At 37.4% G+C, this 19,844-nt stretch overlaps 1 protein-coding gene and 1 non-coding gene across 6 annotated transcripts in view; both read left to right on the forward strand.

Moving 5' to 3' along the window:
- The window catches only part of LOC134841105 (cytoplasmic dynein 1 heavy chain 1-like), an 80,472-nt gene that overhangs the window by 9,337 nt on the left and 51,291 nt on the right, over window positions 1-19,844 (forward strand). For all 5 annotated transcript variants that reach the window (XM_063856887.1, XM_063856886.1, XM_063856888.1 and 2 more), the window contains exons 7-22: window positions 205-537; window positions 714-1,169; window positions 1,429-1,714; window positions 4,508-4,816; window positions 5,973-6,256; window positions 6,496-6,678; window positions 6,906-7,052; window positions 7,501-7,667; window positions 11,047-11,651; window positions 11,840-12,250; window positions 12,384-12,508; window positions 12,821-13,028; window positions 13,355-13,766; window positions 14,351-14,498; window positions 15,701-15,940; window positions 17,683-17,838. In XM_063856887.1, the coding sequence (XP_063712957.1) occupies window positions 205-537; window positions 714-1,169; window positions 1,429-1,714; window positions 4,508-4,816; window positions 5,973-6,256; window positions 6,496-6,678; window positions 6,906-7,052; window positions 7,501-7,667; window positions 11,047-11,651; window positions 11,840-12,250; window positions 12,384-12,508; window positions 12,821-13,028; window positions 13,355-13,766; window positions 14,351-14,498; window positions 15,701-15,940; window positions 17,683-17,838 (4,470 nt within the window). The remainder of the gene's footprint in view (window positions 1-204; window positions 538-713; window positions 1,170-1,428; window positions 1,715-4,507; window positions 4,817-5,972; window positions 6,257-6,495; window positions 6,679-6,905; window positions 7,053-7,500; window positions 7,668-11,046; window positions 11,652-11,839; window positions 12,251-12,383; window positions 12,509-12,820; window positions 13,029-13,354; window positions 13,767-14,350; window positions 14,499-15,700; window positions 15,941-17,682; window positions 17,839-19,844) is intronic.
- Window positions 18,903-18,973, forward strand: Trnag-ucc (transfer RNA glycine (anticodon UCC)). The gene has a single exon. It is a non-coding gene; the product is annotated as a tRNA-Gly (tRNA).

Consider the following 19,844-nt stretch of genomic DNA (forward strand, 5'->3'; position numbering starts at 1 on the left):
TATTCCAACCTCATATAATGAGCTGTACAGTCTGGATTGTCAATCTAAAAGTTTTTCGCGATCGTAAACCATGATCGTTTGGTAACAAATTGTTTTCAAAATGTATTTAATTTATTATGGTGTTAAACGAGTTGAAGTTTCTTTGACAAATTGTATACTGTAGCATCTGCCATACTCGTGCTGACACGAAGATTATTCTTTCAGGCCGAAGACCTGGTACTGATCGAGGACCGAGTTTGGAAAGAAGTGGAGAAACTGGGAACGTGTGAGTACAGCTCTGAAGTGTTCTCCACCATCCTCCAGAAGATCCAAGATGCTGTGGACGAACTCAATCTGGCATCCTTCAGCAATCTGCCCTTCTGGGTCAAGATTGTAGAGGAGAAGCTGGAAAAGAAACTGGTGGTGAGACTAGAAGCCGGTTTGAAGGCCTGGTCTGAGAAGTTGCTGAGTGGAATCAAAGAGGTGAAGGATGATGATGAAATGGAAGACACGGAGCCGGAAGTGGGACACAAATTGGGAGGCGATCCAGTGATTCCGGTTAGTTGTTCTATCAGTCCCTCGAGGCTTATCAAGTTCCTATCTTAGTATATTTGAGCATGTCTACTGGGCTCAGTTGGGCTTGAACAACCCAGAAAACTAAGAAGTCGTGTATAAATCTCTCATTGAATTAATTAGTTTCGTTGCTCCTATAAGAAAACGTTGGACGATTTCAGCCTCTTGTCCACGAGATTAGAATCATCAACCAAGTCATGCAGTTGTCGCCGTGCATCGAAGAGTGCAGGTATCAACTCATTCAGGCACTGAATGCCTGGGAAGCACATGTCCTGGAACTTCCCAGAATCCAGACTCAAAGATTCCAAGTAGGAACCGAAGTTCAGACAATCCGAAGGTACACACACTTGCTGGACGGTATGCCAAATGGGTACACCAATCTAGTTGATGCGTACAAGGCTATTGAAACTGTAGTTGCCGCCGTTGAAAATTACACGCAGACCTGGTTAAACTTCCAGGCTCTCTGGGACTTGAGTATGGACCACGTGTGCGCTAGAGTTGGCAATAATATGGACTTGTGGATGCAGTTGCTATTTGAAATCAAGAATGACAGGACGACATTTGACACATCGGAGACGAGGAAGACATTCGGACCTATTGCAGTCGACTTTGGAAAGGTATAAATTAAAAAAGACGTTAGAAGAATTTACACAATTAAAAGTCTTTATAGATAAATACACACAAAGGCATTAAATCTTCACAAAAACCACTGATTTTTTTGAAATTTTTTGCAAGCCTTGAATGAAATTCAACTTCAAATGTGCGATATTCTTTCTTGTGATTTCCTTGAGATTGACCCTCTCACCATGGTGCGTGACAGGCTAATTAAATACATCAACAATAGGAATGATTTTTAAGAAATTGTTCGGTTTCCAGGTGCAATCGAAAGTGAATCTGAAGTACGATTCGGTCCACAAAGAGATCCTGGCAAAGTTTGGATCCCTCCTCAGCCACGAGATGTCGGAAGTGTTCACAGTGTTGAGCAAGTCACGTGGCGAACTGGAGTCGCATTCAGTTGAGACTGCTTCGACGTCGGAAGCTGTGTCGTTTATCACGCACGTGCAGTCGTTGAAGAGGAAATTGAAGTCGTGGGATAAACAGGTGGAGACATTCAAAGCTGGTCAAAAAGTCCTAGAGAGACAGAGATTCCAGTTCCCTCAAGGTAGGTTTATTCAGTCGAAGGTTACAGACGAGCAGATCATATATGTATTTCCCATCAAAGCGGTCAGTGCTGTTTAATGTCTTGATAATTGGTGTCAAAAATCTAGAGAATTATTGAAAGCTATAATTAGCTGTCGAAAGCTTTTAATATCAAGCGTGCTATTTGCAAGCGTTTTAAAATCGGAGCGTAGTTTTTTTAGATTAACAGGTTGCTTAACAGAATCCTTGAATCATTGTATGGCTTGCTAATTGCTAAGTTGGAATTCTGGGTTTTGTTATGCACTTTTATGCCTGGCGCTGCAAAGATCGAGAATTCAAATCCGGTCAAAATCTGTTTTTTTTTCGGCTTGAAAAATTAATCGGTTCATCTCTTGTCTTCTTATTAAGTGTAAAACGTTGGACGATTGCAGCCTCTTGTCCACGAGATTGTCCACGTTGACTTTTGTAGTTCGTGATGATTTTTTCGGGAGAAAGTTTAAATATTTTTTCACGCTGAAATTTGATTTTTTGCGGGTTGATAGAAGTTCAGTTCATTTTTTTTTAGCTTAGCCTCAGAAAGGAAGGCAAGCTCCACTATCGAACAGGAAAAGTAAAAGTTACGAAAAACTTGAATGCCTTCTAGTTTCAAAAATGGACTTAAGCTTTCTGACTTCTGGATAATTCAAAAATACCTATTCCTCCAGTTTTCTTCAAATGGGATTTTTAGGAAAAAACTCTAATGATAAACAATTCTTGAGCATTAAATAGTTAAAAGGTGATTTGAATTTTTTATTCGAAATTCAAAAGATGAAAAATAAGCAAAAAGGTTGGATCCGCTGTTTTGGCGGCCGTTGATTAAATATGAGAACATGATACTTCTAGTCTCAAAATCACAATCAATTTTTTTCTCATTTTTTGAAAATCTTTTTGAGTTTTCCTTATTTCATTTTGTTTTGCTTGCTTAGAGCTTTTTTTAAGCATTTTCTTTGATTGCGTTGGCGAAGCGCAGCAACGCCTCTGTGACTTAAATGATTCGTTCGACTGACTTTTTGACTCATCACTCTGATAGCAATTATTCAATTGTGCCGAGTCTTGGAATACTTCGGCTTTGACGTTTTTGAAAAATTTGAAAAAAGCGGAGTTTCGTGCCGTCATTTTCTTACGCTTGAAAAGCGACTTGAACCTTTGTTCTCGTTTACATTAGCGGCTTACACTCGCAAGCTTCGAGCGTAGTGTATTATTACGAACCTTCTTTTTTCTATCCTAACTCGCAAATAAAAATGTTCATTAAAAGTGTTCAATTTTTTGGCATTTTTGCTACAATCATTGGCATTTTTGCTACAATCACGATCTGTAGCTTTGAAAATTTCAAAATATTTGTTTTTTTTTTGCTTCATTTGGAGCTATTGATTGTGATTTATTAAGCGTCCCTGGCTGAGTGGTTAGTGCGTTTGACTGGTAATCTGTAGATTGCAGGATCGAACTCGACAAGTATTCGACTTTTTACTGATTCGTGGCCTTTTTCTACTTTTTCTTATTGCACTTCATAGAGTTGCTTTCTGTCGCGTTTCGCTAGTGTTTAGCGAAGCGAAGCTTCGCCTCGTACAGAAACTTCGTTCTCAGAATTCGTACGTAAGAATAATACGTGTTTACCTTTGCGATAAGCAAGGACTCATTTCTGGTGTACTTCTGGACTCATCTCTAGTTGTACCTTCTGAGAAATCCCGGCCCGCTTTAAATTCTTAGCGTTCGTTTTCAGCTTAGACTGGAGGTAACAAGTTTGCCTGGTACGGCAAAGGTCCTCGGTTCGAATCTGACTGGAACCTGTTTTTTTTTCCAACGAAATTTTCCGTTTCAAAAAAATGTCGGCTTAATATTTGTCTGCTTACATTATCGTAAAATTATTTTTTCTTGCTATGCGCAATTTACAGAATTTTGAGTCAATTCAAGTGAAACGTAGATTTTATGCTCACCTCTGGATCACAAAGTTTGCTATAGTCTTAATAGAAATTGTAGTTTTTCGGCTTAATTGGTTTCAGGATGTTATTATATCGGCTTAATGGCCTCATCTTGCGACTATCGACCAGCGAAAAAAGTTATTGCGTTCCTGTGTGTTTTGGGGGTGAGGGGACAAAAAATTTTGAGAATTTCTTTTTTTTTCCGTCGTAATCGGTTTCGGTTTTTATCATATCTGCTTAGTGGCCCCATATTGGTTGATTTGACGAGCAATTAAAAATTTTTGTGTGTGCTGAGGGTGAGGGGACTTGTTATTTTTTTTACAAGTCTTATTTCTCGTTGATTTTTTTCCATTTTTTTTATTATTGTTTTTTTTTGGCAAGTGGTGCGAAGCTCAGCTTCGCTGTATAAGTTGCTTAATTATTGAAGTTTTTTAAGGTGTTCAATTGGCGTAGAACATCTCATACTTGACCGCCCTAGCTAGATAGTTCGAATCTTATTGGGACCTTTTTGCTTTATTGTCAAACATGTTTTTTCGGTATAAAATCGCCTCATATTATTTTTTGAAACGATTTTTATGCCTGTGTTCTCCTCGGGAGTAGGATTGAAACTCGTAGCTTCAAACATTTCATAGCTCAATTTTTTTTGGCAACATTTTTTCAGATAAACGGGCATATTCCGAATAACGGGCTTCGTCATTTTTGTTTCAATGCTAATTAGAATCTAGCAAAAACATGAAACTTTGTTAGGCTTACTTTTTCTTCGAAAGGTGAGATAGCTTGCCATGCTATATTTGTGCCGTATTGCAAGTGGTGCGTAGCTCGGCTTCTTCTCTGTATAAAAATTGCTATCTGATTAGGCTGGATGTATGCTGACCAAGTTGATGGCGAGTGGGTTGCATTTAACGAGATCATGAAGCGAAAAGATGCCTCGATTCAGTCTCAGATAGCCAACTTGCAGATGAAGATAGTAGCGGAAGACAAAGTTGTGGAGCAGAAGACGGTGGAAGTGTTGGGAGAGTGGGAGAAGGATAAACCAGTGGGAGGGTCGATGAAGCCAAGTGAAGCGACTGTTCAGTTGACAATTTTGGAGGGCAAATTCACGAAACTGAAGGAGGAAAGAGATAACATGAACAAAGCCAAGGAAGCCCTGGAACTTGGAGAACCTGGTAAGCACCGGCACATTTGGAGAAGGATCCGAAACATGATTGCAAACTTGATTGAAAAGTTGCTGATAGGAGCGGTCTAATGTCCCGGGTTGACCAAAACCGCTAATCATACAATTTTTGTACATGGGAAAATGCTGATCATACACGTTTCAAGCAATTCCATAAGTACAAAAAATTGCATGAAAAGTCTATGATTAGTGATTTTTCATATATGGAAATTGTATGACTAGCATTTTTCCATAAACCAAACATATTGATTTTATACATTTTAATTTCTCAAAATTTTTTGGTAGTGTTCATAACCGAACACAAGTGACAAAAACCTTCGTTACTCAAAGTAGAGTAACCAAAGTTTTGACCGTCTGGCATTAAAAATGCATTGGAAACGGCCTGAAACTTGGTCAAATCTGTCCTACACAAATAATATAACGAAAGTATCTAACTTCTAATTTTTGGCAACGATGATTACTTTGGCAACAATGATTACTTTTTAAAATTTGAATTGTTAAATTATCAGACATTGATCGAGGCATACATAAACATGCCATACTAAAAATAAGAATTTTTAGCGTTTTTGAAAAAACGTTAATCAGCGAAAAGGAAAAAAAATCCAATATTAGTGTATCCACGACTACGTTATGCACACAAAAAATTAAATTTTGCATGCAAAAAAAAATTTCCAAATCTTTGTTTTAGTACAAAATTCAATTTGCGATTGAAAAAAAAATTGGGACAATTTCAAAATTACTTTTTCGTTGTCGCTGTCAAAAAATGCTAGTCATACAATTTCCATATATGAAAATTGTATGATTAGCATTTTTTTGACAAAAAGTTTTTCTTTTTTATTTTCAAAAAATTCGATGGCATGGTTTTTGCTAAATGTAGGAAATTTTTATGACAATTATTCTTTCATAGACTTGGTTTATGGAATTGTATGATTAGAATTATTGGTCTATGAAGGTCAACCCGCGGTTTCAGATGAGGAATGTTCAATTCCACTATTTCAAAGATATAATTTGAATAATAATAGCAAAATCTTTTAGATGCTTTGTATGCTCTTTTGCTGTATGAGAACTCGAAAAAGCGCTTTTGTTGAGTGCGAAAAGGCAAATTGAAGTTCACATTTTGCATGATCTGATTCAATTGATTTAAACAGGAGCAAAGAGCGCCCTTGATGACCAACTGCAAATCGCTCTGGAGGAACTCACTGACCTCAAGGGCGTCTGGGGTGAACTGGCTGGCATCTGGGAGCAGATCGAGATCCTCAAAGACCAGGCATGGGTGTCAATATCGCCGAAGAAACTGCGCCAGAGTCTGGAAGCACTGATGACACAGCTGAAGAACATGCCAGCTAGATTGCGACAGTATGAAAGCTTTGATCACGTGCAGAGGGTGCTGAAACAGTACTCGAAGATGAACGTGTTGATCGTGGAACTCAAGGTTTATTACGTTGTTTGTGTATTTGTTCCTTATCCCTTTTGATCCCGATGAATTTGTAAGTTTAATGCAACAAACAGGGATTCGGATTTTTTTTTGCTGAGTTGTTGCTGAGGAATTTTTCTGAACCTTTATTAAATTGAAAGAGCAAAGCTATATGAAGCATCGTTTAACCATCAAAAGTGTTAAAGAACGAGATCTGGGATTTAAGATAATCTAATAGAATCTGACATTGGTTTTAGGCGGACTATTTGAAAGACAGACACTGGAAGACCTTGATGAAGAAGCTGCGAGTGAACTGGGTCATGACTGACTTGACACTGGGCCATGTTTGGGACATTGACTTGGGAAAGTTCGAGAGTGATATAAGAGAAGTGCTGGCTGTTGCACAGGGAGAGAATGCACTGGAAGAGTTCTTGAAACAAGTATGACTTCCTATTATCTGTTCAGAAAGTCTCATTGATAATTTAATAAACTGATAAGTATCTTAACCTTTTCTAATTGTTTGACTAAATATACTTGAAACTCTGTGTAGTTTTGTAGCTTTGTTCTCGTTTCCGTATGCGTAAAATTACTGAAAAAACTATATTTTAATTTTACGGTTGCGAAGAACAAAATTAAAATAACTCGATTGAATCTTGTTTGGCTGTAGGTTAGGAACTGCTGGCAGCACTATGAACTGGAACTGATCAACTACCAGAACAGGACCAAAATCATCAGAGGCTGGGACGACCTCTTTGGCAAGGTCAAGGAGCACATCAATTCAGTCCAGGCCATGAAGCTGTCGCCATACTACAAGGTAAATTAATCTGGAAAGTTACGGATGTCTTTACTGTGGATTTGGAAGCGAATTAAAATCAATTAGTACTAAGTGTAGGTTGATTGACGAGATTTTAGTTTCCATTTAGTGTTTGTATTTATTAGTTGGGCTTAAATTTACTCCATGCTTTTTGTTGGAACTGTTTAGGGGGTGAGTAAAGCTTTGGGTGGGAAAAGACAGAAATTGTTTTTAGTCCACGGTACAGAATTCGAGGCCGTAAAATGAAATGGTACAGGATATAATTAATTTACTGCACTCGCAATTTGCACAAAATGCTGACCGATGTGAGAAAAATCAGATCGTATACCGTTTATCTAACGTTGAAAACTTTAAAAATATATATATTCATGAGAAAAGGTGTATGATCTGATTTAGCTTCAAGGATATTCATATTTGTTTCTATCTCATTAATCAATGATGTATCCAGGTGTTTGAAGAAGAAGCTACTGGTTGGGAGGACAAACTGAACCGGATTAATGCCCTGTTTGATGTGTGGATTGATGTGCAGAGACGCTGGGTATACTTGGAGGGAATATTTGCTGGCAGTGCGGATATTAAGAACTTGTTACCGGTCGAGACACAACGTTTCTCGTCGTAAGTAAATTATGACTGTGTAAGTTTCCATTCCTTTTTTGACGTCAAACTTTCAACGTGTCTAACAGAATCACTGAATCATTTGATAGCTGGATTTAAAATAAATTAGATTTCAGTGTTTTTTCTGCTCATTTGGCGCAGACTTAACGTTCATACCTGAAACGACAAAGGTCAAACGCTCAAATTCGGCCAGAATCTCTTCTTTTTGCAAACTTAATATTTTTCGCATAAAAATAATGGACGGCCTTTCTTTTCCACTCTTCTGGTTGGCTTAGTTGCTTTGCGCTAGCACGGACTGTTTGTTGCGATTTAATTAATTTTCACTATTACTAAATATTTTTAATCAAACCCTCTGATGTTTTATAGCGTATTTTCATTATCTTTGTAGTGACAATATAGCAATGAATGGAGCATAGTCAAATTGTTTGAAATCATCCGATGTTTTCCTCTGCTTAGTATGAGTTTGTCTTATTAGATTTTATCGATAAATGTGTGATTACAGGGGCGGATAACAGGATTTTCTCGAGGGGGCGGATTTTCAAAAAATTTCAAACTTTGTCAACCTTTTTTTTTAGGTCGACCAAATTTATTTTCCGAGCTCTCCCAAAGCACTAAAAAGACCCTGTTTTGGTGAATTTTTGACCAAAAAATTGCGTGTTTTTTGGCGCGCGCTCCCCCCTCAAAATTAGTATATATTGGCGCCTAAGGCGCCTTTAGAAAAACTTTTGTGTCCGTCACCAAATATGAATATCTCAAAATAGTACAAAGAGAGGACCCTTTGGGTCGGCAGGTGGTCGAATCCCTGAGAGAGAGGGGGGGGGGGGCGTCCGCCCCTGTGTGATTATAAACTATGAAATAGGTCACTTTTTTACAGTCAATTTTTATACGCTTGCATGTGGGGATATATATTTGCATCACAAGTAATGCGAAACACTGCTTTGTTTCGTTGTGTCACTATGGTTCTAAAATTTCGGGCAATTTGTTTATGTTGAATCTGTTTAATACGAAGAATATTGATTTCAGTTATTATGTAGGTTGTTGAGATTCTTGTCGTGATGACTGCCTAATCTGAATCGAGAGAAGAATCGACGGGTTCTTCTCTCATTGCACACAATGATTGCATAGCGCGGGGCCATCTGAACCCAATCATGTCGTTTATTGACTATAATTGATAAATTCCAAAATATTTTATTTTTTGATTCTTCGGACTGATCCTGGTTAGCTAATTCCAGCCAGCTTGCCTTGTAACGAAGAAGAATGCGTGAAAGCTGAAGTTGAATGTAGTCAAATGACATTTTATGGATCATAAGCGTGTTTACATTTGCGAGCGTTGTGTAAGAATACTACTATTCTCTTTTTCCAACTTAAGACGCAAATCTTAGTGCTACTTTTGGTGACACTTTTGAAGCTGGCTCCATTGTCAGTTTGATAGCATGTGCTTTGAAATTCAATCTGTAAGAAGCCCGTGCAGTTGCGAGGACCGGAGAATCTAAATCAAGGCTTATTTTTTCAAGGCTTATTTTAACTTTTTTTTATTGCGAATACAAAGAATACCTCTGTGTAGACGATGGCTGGATTATGCCTATTCTTGAAGTACTATGAAATAGGTCGCCTTTCCTTACAGCAACTTTTATAAGCGTGGGCGCTGGTATATATGTTACGATCGCTGCTTAGTCTGTGTGTAAATTCGTTTGCAACATTAAGGGTTTTGGTTTATGTTGAATGTGTTTTTAAACAACGTTGATTTCAACTATGGTATAGCTTTTTGGAGATTCTGTTGTAACTTGCCACTTTTTAGCGTCCCTGTAGATTATTTTGGATGTGATTGATGTGATGACTGCCTAATCTGAATCGAGAGAAGAATCGACGGGCTCTTCTCTCATTGCACACAATGATTGCATAGCGCGGGGCCATCTGAACACAATAACGTTGCTTCTCGACTCTACATGTATATTTTTTGATTATTCAGCTTGTTCTTTGTTAGCTTATGTCAGCTCGATTTTTAATGTAGCAGAATACGTGAAACTTGAAATATATTGTAAACTAGTTTGATAAAGTGTTCAGTCCATGTTCATTCAAAAATATCTTTGCTTTTTTCTTCGCAACTTTATTCTAATTGCAAATGATGACTGCCTAATCTGATAAAGGGATCCGAGGCCTCTGAAAAGGGTTGCTTTGGGTCCATTGCACCAAATGACTGCAATGCGCGGGGCCATCTGATCATTTTTGATTTTAATGGGTTCGGAATGGGTTTTAATGGGTTCGGATACGTTTGAAACGTTCATTTTTTCAAAAAAAATGTTCGCGGGAGTGAATACTGATAATACTAAGAATTATACTACAAATTTAACGAATAGATTTTCGCTAATATAGGTCTTGATCATTGTTTTTTTTTCGCGCAGTCTTGAAATTTGTTCACGTTCAAATTTGCCTGATATTTGGTTGGTTGTAAAGTTCAGATCATTTCGTTTGTTAATGCTATCGATTAAAAAAGTCTAAAGGTCTTGAAAATCTCGAATGATTTCTAGATCAAAAATAGACTTTACTTTTCTGAATTCCCAATGAGATTGATAACTTTTCTCTTACAGGAATGACATTAACATACCTTTTCTCTTAACAATATTCTTTGAAGGGGATAACTTAATGTAAAACGTGCAAATTATGAACAGTTCTTGAAATTTAAAGAGCTTTATCGTGAATTTCAAATTTTTTCGGGAGTTTCGGAAGTTTAACAATTTTTCAGCTCTCTAGGATATATTTTCCAGGCGAATTCTTATTTGGTCTAGTGTTAAAGTGCGTGGTTATCGATCCTCAAGTTCCAAAGCATGGAATTTTTTTCGATGTCAGCAATTTTTACCATTATGGAAGGTCGTTCGGTAGTTCGTAAATTTGTAAGTTCTCAGTTCGCATAAGTTGCTCTGTTGTAAACGAGTAGATGAACGTATTGCAGACTCTTATATAGGTAGTGATGATTTTTTTTCCAGGAAAAGTCTTAAAATTTGTTCAGGCTCAAATTTAATTTACTCGGTTTGACTTTTGATTTATTTTCAAGTTCAGTTATTTTCCTTTATTAAAAGGAAGGCGAACTCTGTCGATGATAAATTGTTCTTGAAATTCAAAGTGCTTTAAGGCCATATATTTTTTCTTTGAAATTCGAAAGTTGAAGTTTTCAAAAAAACAAGTCAGTAAGTTTTTCGATTTCTCTATGTTCATGACTCTTCCAACTGTCAATTGTTTTGTAATTAGTGGTTGATGTCTCAGTTTCTGTTCGCTAGCGTGAATTGCTGTGCTTGCGTTGTATCGCAGGTGTTGCGATGCTCCGCTTAGCCTCTGTGCAGTAGTTTGTAACAGGGAAGATCATTGAGGTTCTGCATTCCAGGATCAGTTCAGAATTCTTGGGATTGATGAAGAAAGTCACTCGTGCTCCTCTAGTTTTGGACGTTCTCAACATCCAAGGTGTCCAAAGACAATTGGAGAAACTTGCCGACCTCCTGAACAAAATCCAGAAGGCTCTTGGTGAATATCTGGAACGTGAGAGGGCTTCTTTCCCTCGTTTCTATTTTGTAGGTGATGAAGACTTGCTGGAAATAATCGGGAACAGTAAAAACGTTGCAAGATTGCAGAAGCACTTCAAGAAAATGTTCGCGGGAGTGAATACTTTGATTTTCAACGAAGATTACACTGTAGTGGAGGGCGTGGCTTCGCGAGAGGCAGAGAAAGTTGTCTACAAAACGAAGGTTTCACTCATCGAGAACCCGAGGATAAACGAATGGCTGACGAAGACAGAAAGTGAGATGAAGATTTCCCTTGCGAAATTTTTAGCCGATGGTGTTGCAGGGATCCAACAGTTTTCGACGGCCGAAGTGATTGACCAGCAGAAGTATATGGAGTGGTTGGACAATTATCAGACACAGTTGGTGGTCATTGCAGCACAGATTGCATGGACTCAGAATGCGGAAGTCGCTTTGGGAAAAATAAACGGAGGTGACGACGATTTCCTGTGACACATTAGAATAGTTGGCAATATTGAAACTGAATACAGTCATCGGTTTTTGCTTAAGCTTAAAATGAATAAGTTTTTTTCTTATTTTTTCGATGGAATTAAAATTCAATTTGTTATTGAAATACTCCTTGGATATGAGTGAAATGTTTCGAAAAACTTTCGTTATTAGGAACTGATCTTTCGCCTTTGGAACAAGTCAGTGGCAACGTGGAGAAGGTCCTAAACGTCCTTGCTGACTCAGTGTTACTGGAACAACCTCAACTGAGACGAAAAAAGCTGGAACACATGATCACAGAATTAGTCCACCAACGTGACGTCACCAGATTGATGGTGTCCAAGAAAATGAATTCGACTGCAATGTTTGATTGGCTCATGCAGATGAGATTCTACTTTGACCCCAAAAACTCGAATCCTTTGAAACAATTGGATATTGTGATGTCTAATGCGCATTTTAACTATGGCTTTGAGTACCTAGGAGTGGTGGATAAGCTGGTCCAGACTCCTCTGACGGATAGATGTTACTTTACTCTGACTCAGGCACTGGATGGGAAATATGGAGGGTCTCCATTCGGTCCAGCAGGTGCGTATCAATTCAATAGTTGAAGTTGAAAACACGCCATTCGAAAAAACATGCCAGGTTAAAATTGGCCTAATTGTTTTTCTAATAACTGCTTGTTTTGTACTGTTCGTTTTGTATATGTTCTTGGTTTCAGGAACTGGGAAGACGGAGTCTGTGAAGTCCTTGGGGAACCAGCTGGGAAGATTCGTGCTCGTTTTCAACTGTGACGAGACGTTCGACTTCCAGGCCATGGGCCGAATCTTCGTCGGACTCTGCCAGGTATAATTCTGATATTTAATGCTAAATTCTGATATTTAATGCTTAAAAAAACTAATTCTGATTTTTAATGCTAAAAGGTATAACCGAAATAGAATCTGAACAATGAATGATGAAAAATTTTTCCTTGCTCTTTTTGAAACGGTCAGAATCTTTTTTAAATTAATATATAAAGAAAACAAATATTTTGTCTTCAAGAGGTTCCCAAATTTTTCTCTAGGTTCCTCGTAGTTTTTTCTACAGAACTCAGATATATCATTAATATGATGTCAGATCAGAGTTTCAATTCGCAGTCTATGTTGAATTTGTAAACAGGTTGGTGCATGGGGCTGTTTTGACGAGTTCAATCGATTGGAGGAGAAGATGTTGTCTGCGGTGTCTCAGCAAATCCAGGCCATCCAGGAGACCTTGAAGACGATGGGTGCACTGACTGTGAAGCCAGACAAGCCACTAACTGTGGAACTGGTGGGAAAGACTGTCTCTGTAAATCCGGACATGGCTGTGTTCATTACGATGAATCCTGGTGAGACCCCCTATGTATAAATTGTTAAAGAATGAAATGACTTTTCACACATTTAGGTCGCGTTTTTTTTCATTTGCAATCTGCAGAATAATCCGCCTTAGTAAAACCTGGGCTCTGCTCAGCCGTGATTTTGTTAGTATTAAAGTTATAACCAATTTCAACTAGTATTTGTTAGTTAATTATTTATAACCAATAGTCAAATCAATTTTTCGTTCTTTTTTGCTAAAAATGGGAAAAAAACTAGATCGTTATATCATCAGGCGAAAACTTAGTTTCGCTTATGCTATGCCTGGGATCGTTTTCATGGAATATCTTTTTTCTTTCAGGCTACGCCGGTCGATCCAACTTGCCGGACAATTTGAAGAAACTGTTCCGAGCTATGGCCATGACCCAGCCGGACAAACAACTCATCGCCCAAGTCATGCTCTTCTCTCAGGGCTTCCGAACAGCCGAAATCCTATCAAAGAAAATTGTCCCCTTGTTCCGACTGTGTACGGAACAACTGTCGAACCAGAGTCATTATGACTTCACACTGCGTGCGTTAAAAGCAGTGTTGAACTGTGCAGGAAGTATAAAGCGTGAACGAATGATGAGAAGACGTGAAGAGTTGGAGAAAGAAGGTCAAACTGTGGACCCGTATGCCATTTCGGAGCAGATCAACGAGCAAGATGTACTGATTCAGTGTATCTGTGAAACAACCATTCCGAAATTGGTTGCAGAGGATATTCCTCTGATGAGGTATTGAACCACTTTCACCGTCATAGATTAATTTGATTATTATTATCTAACTTAACGAGGCAAAACTGTACCTCTATCAGATGCGTATATTTGTGATTTTGTTAGTGGAGTTCAGAAACAGTCCTTGAAAGTGTCAAAACTCAACCGCCGAGTCCACCTGCCAAATTATTGTGAAATATATAAGCAAATAGTTTTTCCGCTATTAATTCCTTATACCATAAATTTTTTGGCACCTACAATTGTCGAGGAGTCCGCTACGAGCGAAAAGATTAAAGAAATAAGCAAAAATATTTCAGAAACATTTTAGCATTTGGAGCAACTCTATATTTTTACCATTTTTTTCTGATTCCAGTTTCTCCTTGAGGATCACAAGGAGGGTCGAGTTGGGAAAGGTTGCGAAGTTCGATGAAACGAGACTCTGCTGGCAAATTCGTGCAGCGTAAACATTTAAGGGAAGCGAGCCAGACGGTTGAAAAATGAATTTTCTAGTCCTTAACTTATAAAATGAGAACTCGTCCTGGCTTGTCTCCGTTGGACTTGAATTGTTCTCTGTTGGTCTTTAATCAACTTGTTTTTTCCTTCAGGTCTCTCCTGGCTGATGTTTTTCCTGGCGTTGACTACTCCGGATCGATGATGGACGATCTAAGACGTGAGATCCAGAAGGTCTGTGAGGAAAAGTTCTTAGCTTGTGGAATGAAAGAAGATGAGTTGGGATACATCTGGACCGAAAAGGTATGTTGTGTGATGTTTGTTGTGTGTTTAATTTCTGCTCGTGGTGCAAATGTGATAGTTGGGTCCCTGAAGAAAAAGAATTGGTATTATAATCTTCGGTAATAGGGTGAGCATTTTAAAATGTTTTTAGAGTCGATGAACGCAGGGAAGACTCTTATATAGGTCTTGATGGTTTTTTCAGGAAAATTTGTTAAGTTTCAAATTTGATTTTCGAGGTTTGACTATTAATTTCATTTAATTTGTTAAAAGAAAGGCATTCAAAAGTTGAAGGCTCTTGAAAAAACAAGTCAGTTTTTTCAGTTTCCTTGCGTTCATTACTTTTTTTTCCAACTGTTAGTTGCCTATGTTTAATCAATAAGTTGATATTAGTTCTGCAATACTGTGCTGATTTAAATTAAACGGACATAATTAACAGAATTTGAATTTTAAAAGGCTTTTTTTCTCAAATTGGGTTAAGATTCGACAAAAGGTGAACAGAACACTAGTTGCTCAGAATTTCATCAGAATTAATATGGTGCAATTTATTTTTTGAAATTCTTCACCAAAATTTTCCCCCAAAAATGGGTCATTTTGGCTTTTTTTTATCAAAAGAAGACTCTTACTCAGTACGACAAAGTTCGCGAAAAGTAGAATTTCAATAAATCTGCCTAAAAGAATATATTTTTGGTTGATAGCCAAAAAAAGGTCATTTTTACTATATAAAAATAAAAATCTTTGCTTAAAAATAATTTTCAAACGTTTTGCGCAATTTTTTGGAATGTTAATCTTTCTAAAACTTTGTCGGGCGTTGTAAGAGGCTTCTTTTGATATAACATTTTCACCAAATAACTCGATAGTTTTAGCATAATTATTGGTTCACTAAAAAAAATGCAAATTGACCCATTTTTGGAGTAATTTTGGTTGCGAATTTCGAAAAATAAAGTGCAGTTTTAAGCAGTTCGAAAGAGCAGATTTGGTCTCTTCACTTTTGTCTAATCTTAACACATTTTGAGAAAAAGCCTTTGAAATTTCAAATTTTGTTCGTTTTGTCCGGATAATTTAAATCAGCTTTAGTTGCTTGAAAATTTGTTGTAAAAATAGAGATAAAGGTAACTGTAAATGAGTTAGGTTTTGAGTATAAGTTTGTTTGCCCTCACAAATGTAATTTTGTGAATCTTTTATAACATAAAAGATCGGAAATGTGATGAAATTATTTGTTTTAGGTTCTGCAACTGTACCAAATCATGAACTTGCAGCACGGTCTCATGTTGGTCGGACCATCGGGAAGTGGAAAGACCTGTGCCTGGAAGACTCTCCTCACAGCCCTGGAGAGATTTGACGGAGTGGAGGGAGTGGCGACCTTGATTGACCCCAAGGCCATCACGAAGAAGGAGTTGTATGGCAGTCTGGACCCAAATACGAGAGAGTGGACTGATGGTATCTTCACCTTGACCTTAAGGAAGGTAAGATTTCAAAAGAAATCAAAGTTGTAGTTGTAGTTAATAGTTGCTGAGTAACTGTGTGGGGAAGATGCTGTCTCAACATTTAAATTATTATCGTCTTCATGATAAGGTTTTTAAGCCTTGCAAGGGTGTGAAGCGTTTCTGCGTGAAGAGCTGATCAGCTCGTATGTTGGTCCTTTCCCTTGTGGATTAACCGTATTTACACTTGCGAAGCAAAGTGTATTAGTACGAACTTTCTTTTTAAGAGTAATGAACGTAGTGAAGACTCTTATCTAGGTCTTGCTGATTTTTTTTCGTTTCTTTTTCCAGGAAAAGTCTCTAATAGCTACAGATGTGCATTCATACATATTGATGCATTTACGAATGCACTTAGGTATATATGCACTTGTTGTGCTCAATTGATATTCATCTGCTGAAAGTGTCGTAAATAGCGTTCTCCAAATACAAAAGTGCAAATAGCGCGAAAATTCGTGAACGATTTCTAGTTTCGAAAGTGGAATTTAATTTTCAGATTTCGAGCGGAATAAAAACTTTACCTGTTGATCCACTTGTCTCAAGTTGGGTTAATGTTATCAAAAAGCGCTTATCATAAATCGTTCTGTAAATTCAAAGAACCTTAAGGGCTTCTGTTTTTTCTTTGAATTTCGAAAGTTGAGATTTTTTAAAAGAAAGTCAGTGTATTTTATGTTTACTTGCGGTCTTTACTCTTTTCCAATCCTCGATTGACTGTTTTCCCTTCTAAGTCGCAAATAAAAGTGCTACTTTTGGTGGTACTTTTGAATCGGTAGGCTGTGGTAGTAGTATAATGTCATATGTGCATTGAAATTTGATTTTAAAAAGTTAACACAGTTGATGCATTTTTAATTCGTCAAACGAACCGAAAAAAGTTATTTGTTTCAAGCAGCAGTACAATGATAAAAAGCTTGCTCTCATAAATTTTCCAACTCAATGTAATTCGCAATTTTTTGAAATGCATCAGTTTAATAAGTTATGTCTTTTTGTATTTGATGCTACTTTTGCTGCGTCGAATTGCCAATTTATGAGCATATGTAGCTGCGTTATTGGTGGCTAGATTTGGTGGATTTCAAGCATCCGTGGCTAAGTGGTTAGTGTATGAGACTCAAATTTGCTTGGTCGAATCCGACACGTAACCGAGTGTATGCTAATTCGAGACCTATTTCTACTTCTTATTTCTTTTGATAGAGCTGTTTTTTGGTCGTGTTCTCGCAAGTGTTTGCGAAGCGTAGCTTCGCCTCTGTAACTGAAATTTGTTCAATCAATGAGTTACAGTACACGTATACAAACTGGGGCCTAGGAAATTAGACAAGCAATCTAGACAATCACAAAAAAAACTGAATTTAGACGATAACTCTGTGATTTTGGAAGATAAAATCTGGGCCAATAAAATTTTTGACTCTACATAATTATCTAATTGATTTCATTATGATTTTCATTAAAGAAATTTTAATTAAGCTAATCAGTCTTGACAACAGAATGCATAAAAAAGAGATACTTATTTGATTGATTTTGATTACTTTTACATATGAATTTAGAAAAAATTATAGAATCATAAAGCCTGCACATGAAAAAAATTAAACAAAAAATTTTCAAGTGTGAATTTATTCTCGAATTCCGTCCTTAATTGAGCCAACTCCCCCTTCCCCCCGCGATCATATATACAACTGTTTCTTGTCCAACTTTAATTGAAGTTGATGTTATGTGTTGTTGATTGAATTGATTAGGTGATTGACAACGTGAGAGGGGAGAGGAACAAGAGACAGTGGATCATATTTGATGGAGACGTGGACCCCGAGTGGGTGGAAAACCTGAACTCCACTCTGGACGACAACAAACTACTCACCCTCCCCAACGGAGAACGACTCGCTGTTCCCCCCAATGTGAGTGGAACAGTAGTACTACATCTAAGTATTAAGAGTTAGACCAACACATGTCAGATCATGTGATATTTGAATAAAGCAACTGTATTGCGAGATAGAGGTCACGAAAAGTTTCCTTCGGCGCCAATCTAGGATCTTGTTAACTATCCCCCCCCCCCCCCTTTGGACCTTGTTAACTATTTGCTCAATCCGCTACTGAGTGTAGAATAGTGTATACAATACCCCCTAAATGGAAAAAATAAACATGAAATTTTTCAAAACAAAGTTGGATCGATATTACTAAGAAAGGCAAGGTAGTAATTAATCTACAACTTATCAAGGCTCTTTTCCAGTTTTGCACCCCCCTCAAAAAATTGCAAAATAAAACTGTTCAAAAATTGCTCACACGACATTTTGCATGAAAAAAATGCTGTACAAATTTGTTCACCTGTTCACGCTGACACATTTTAACGCTGTTTATAACATTTTAACGCTGTTTAAATAGGCTTTCATATATTGAATTTCAGAAAATATTAAAGGGGGAACTGGAAAAGAGCCCTTATCAAAGAATCAATGGCTCTTTCCTTTTTCCTCCCCCCCCCCCTCCACTGCAAAACTTTACATGTAAATTTGTTGACCACATTGGGTTGGAAAAAGAGCCGAAGTAATGATCACTTAATTTCTACGGCCTGTTTGTTAGTAGATTGGGCTCTTTTCCAGTTGCCCCCTTTCAAATTCAATTTTGAAAGGTGTATTTAACATTGTCATAATGTAATGAAATTTTGAAATTTGGCGTGGTGAACAAATCGACAATTCTGAAAAGATTTGTTCTTCATACTTTACATCGCAACATCACGCATTTAGCCGTAATAACACCTAAAACAAACATAAGCGAGCATTTTTTAAGGAGGACTGGAAAGAGCCGTAGATTGTCTTGCTTATTGGTATATAATTGCCAACATATGTATGTGTGAGCGATATATACAACACATACTCTTACTTTTCTTTTGCAAACGTTGTAACGAAAAGCAACTATTGTGGCTATAGGCTCACTATAAACTTAACCAAATTGCGTGTTTGGATAAGCATCGTTGGTGTAGTGGTAGCATAGCAGCCTTCCAAGCTGTTGACATGGGTTCGATTCCCGTACGATGCAGATTGTTTTTATTCCTTCACTAATAAATAGTAGAAAACCAATTCATAACCTATAAAACCAACCAATTCAGAGACATTTTAGCTCTTTTCCTTTTCTTCAATTGTCTAACGTATTGTATTGGCTGAACGCGTGATGTTACGAAATAAGGTCTGACGAACAAATGTGTTTCACAGATGTTAATTTGCTCATCATGCAAAATTAAACATTTCATTAGATTTTGACAACGTAAACTTAGTTTTTCAAAAAGCAACTATGATAGACAGGTCCTGAGGTCCCGCATGCATTTCGCATGTTATACATTTGAGATATACCTTTCATTGTGATTACTATAAAAATTGTGATTACTATAAATTTTATATGAAGAAATATGCTAACAACCATAATTGGATTGACTTATTTGTCATCAAAATTCGATTTTGGCATTTTTTTTGAATTTTTCCACCTTATAATGATGAGGTTTTACTGGGGGGAGGTTTTACGAAACATAGAAACTTCAAATTTGTTTGGCTCTTTTCCAGTCCCCCCCCCCCCCTTTTCAAAATACCGAGTTTTATGTTTGTTTTACGTGTTATTACGGCTAAACGCGTGATGTTACGCTGTAAAGTATGAAGAGCAAATCTGTTCACAGTTGTCGATTTGTTCACCTCGCCAAATTTCATTGCATTATGACAATGTTAAGTAGACTTTTCAAAATTGAATTTGAAAGGGGGGGGAACTGGAAAAGAGCCATTTGTTTGAAAATATACAGCGAAATCTTTCTGAATGGCGAGAGCATAATTGTTAAACATTTCAGAGCCCTGTGTCTTTTTCGCAAGGGACCTGGTTATTTTCAAGGGACCACTCTATCATAGTAGTAAAATCAAATAATGAT

Source organism: Symsagittifera roscoffensis, chromosome 3, assembly GCF_963678635.1.
Source record: "Symsagittifera roscoffensis chromosome 3, txSymRosc1.1, whole genome shotgun sequence".
NCBI lineage: Eukaryota > Metazoa > Xenacoelomorpha > Acoela > Convolutidae > Symsagittifera > Symsagittifera roscoffensis.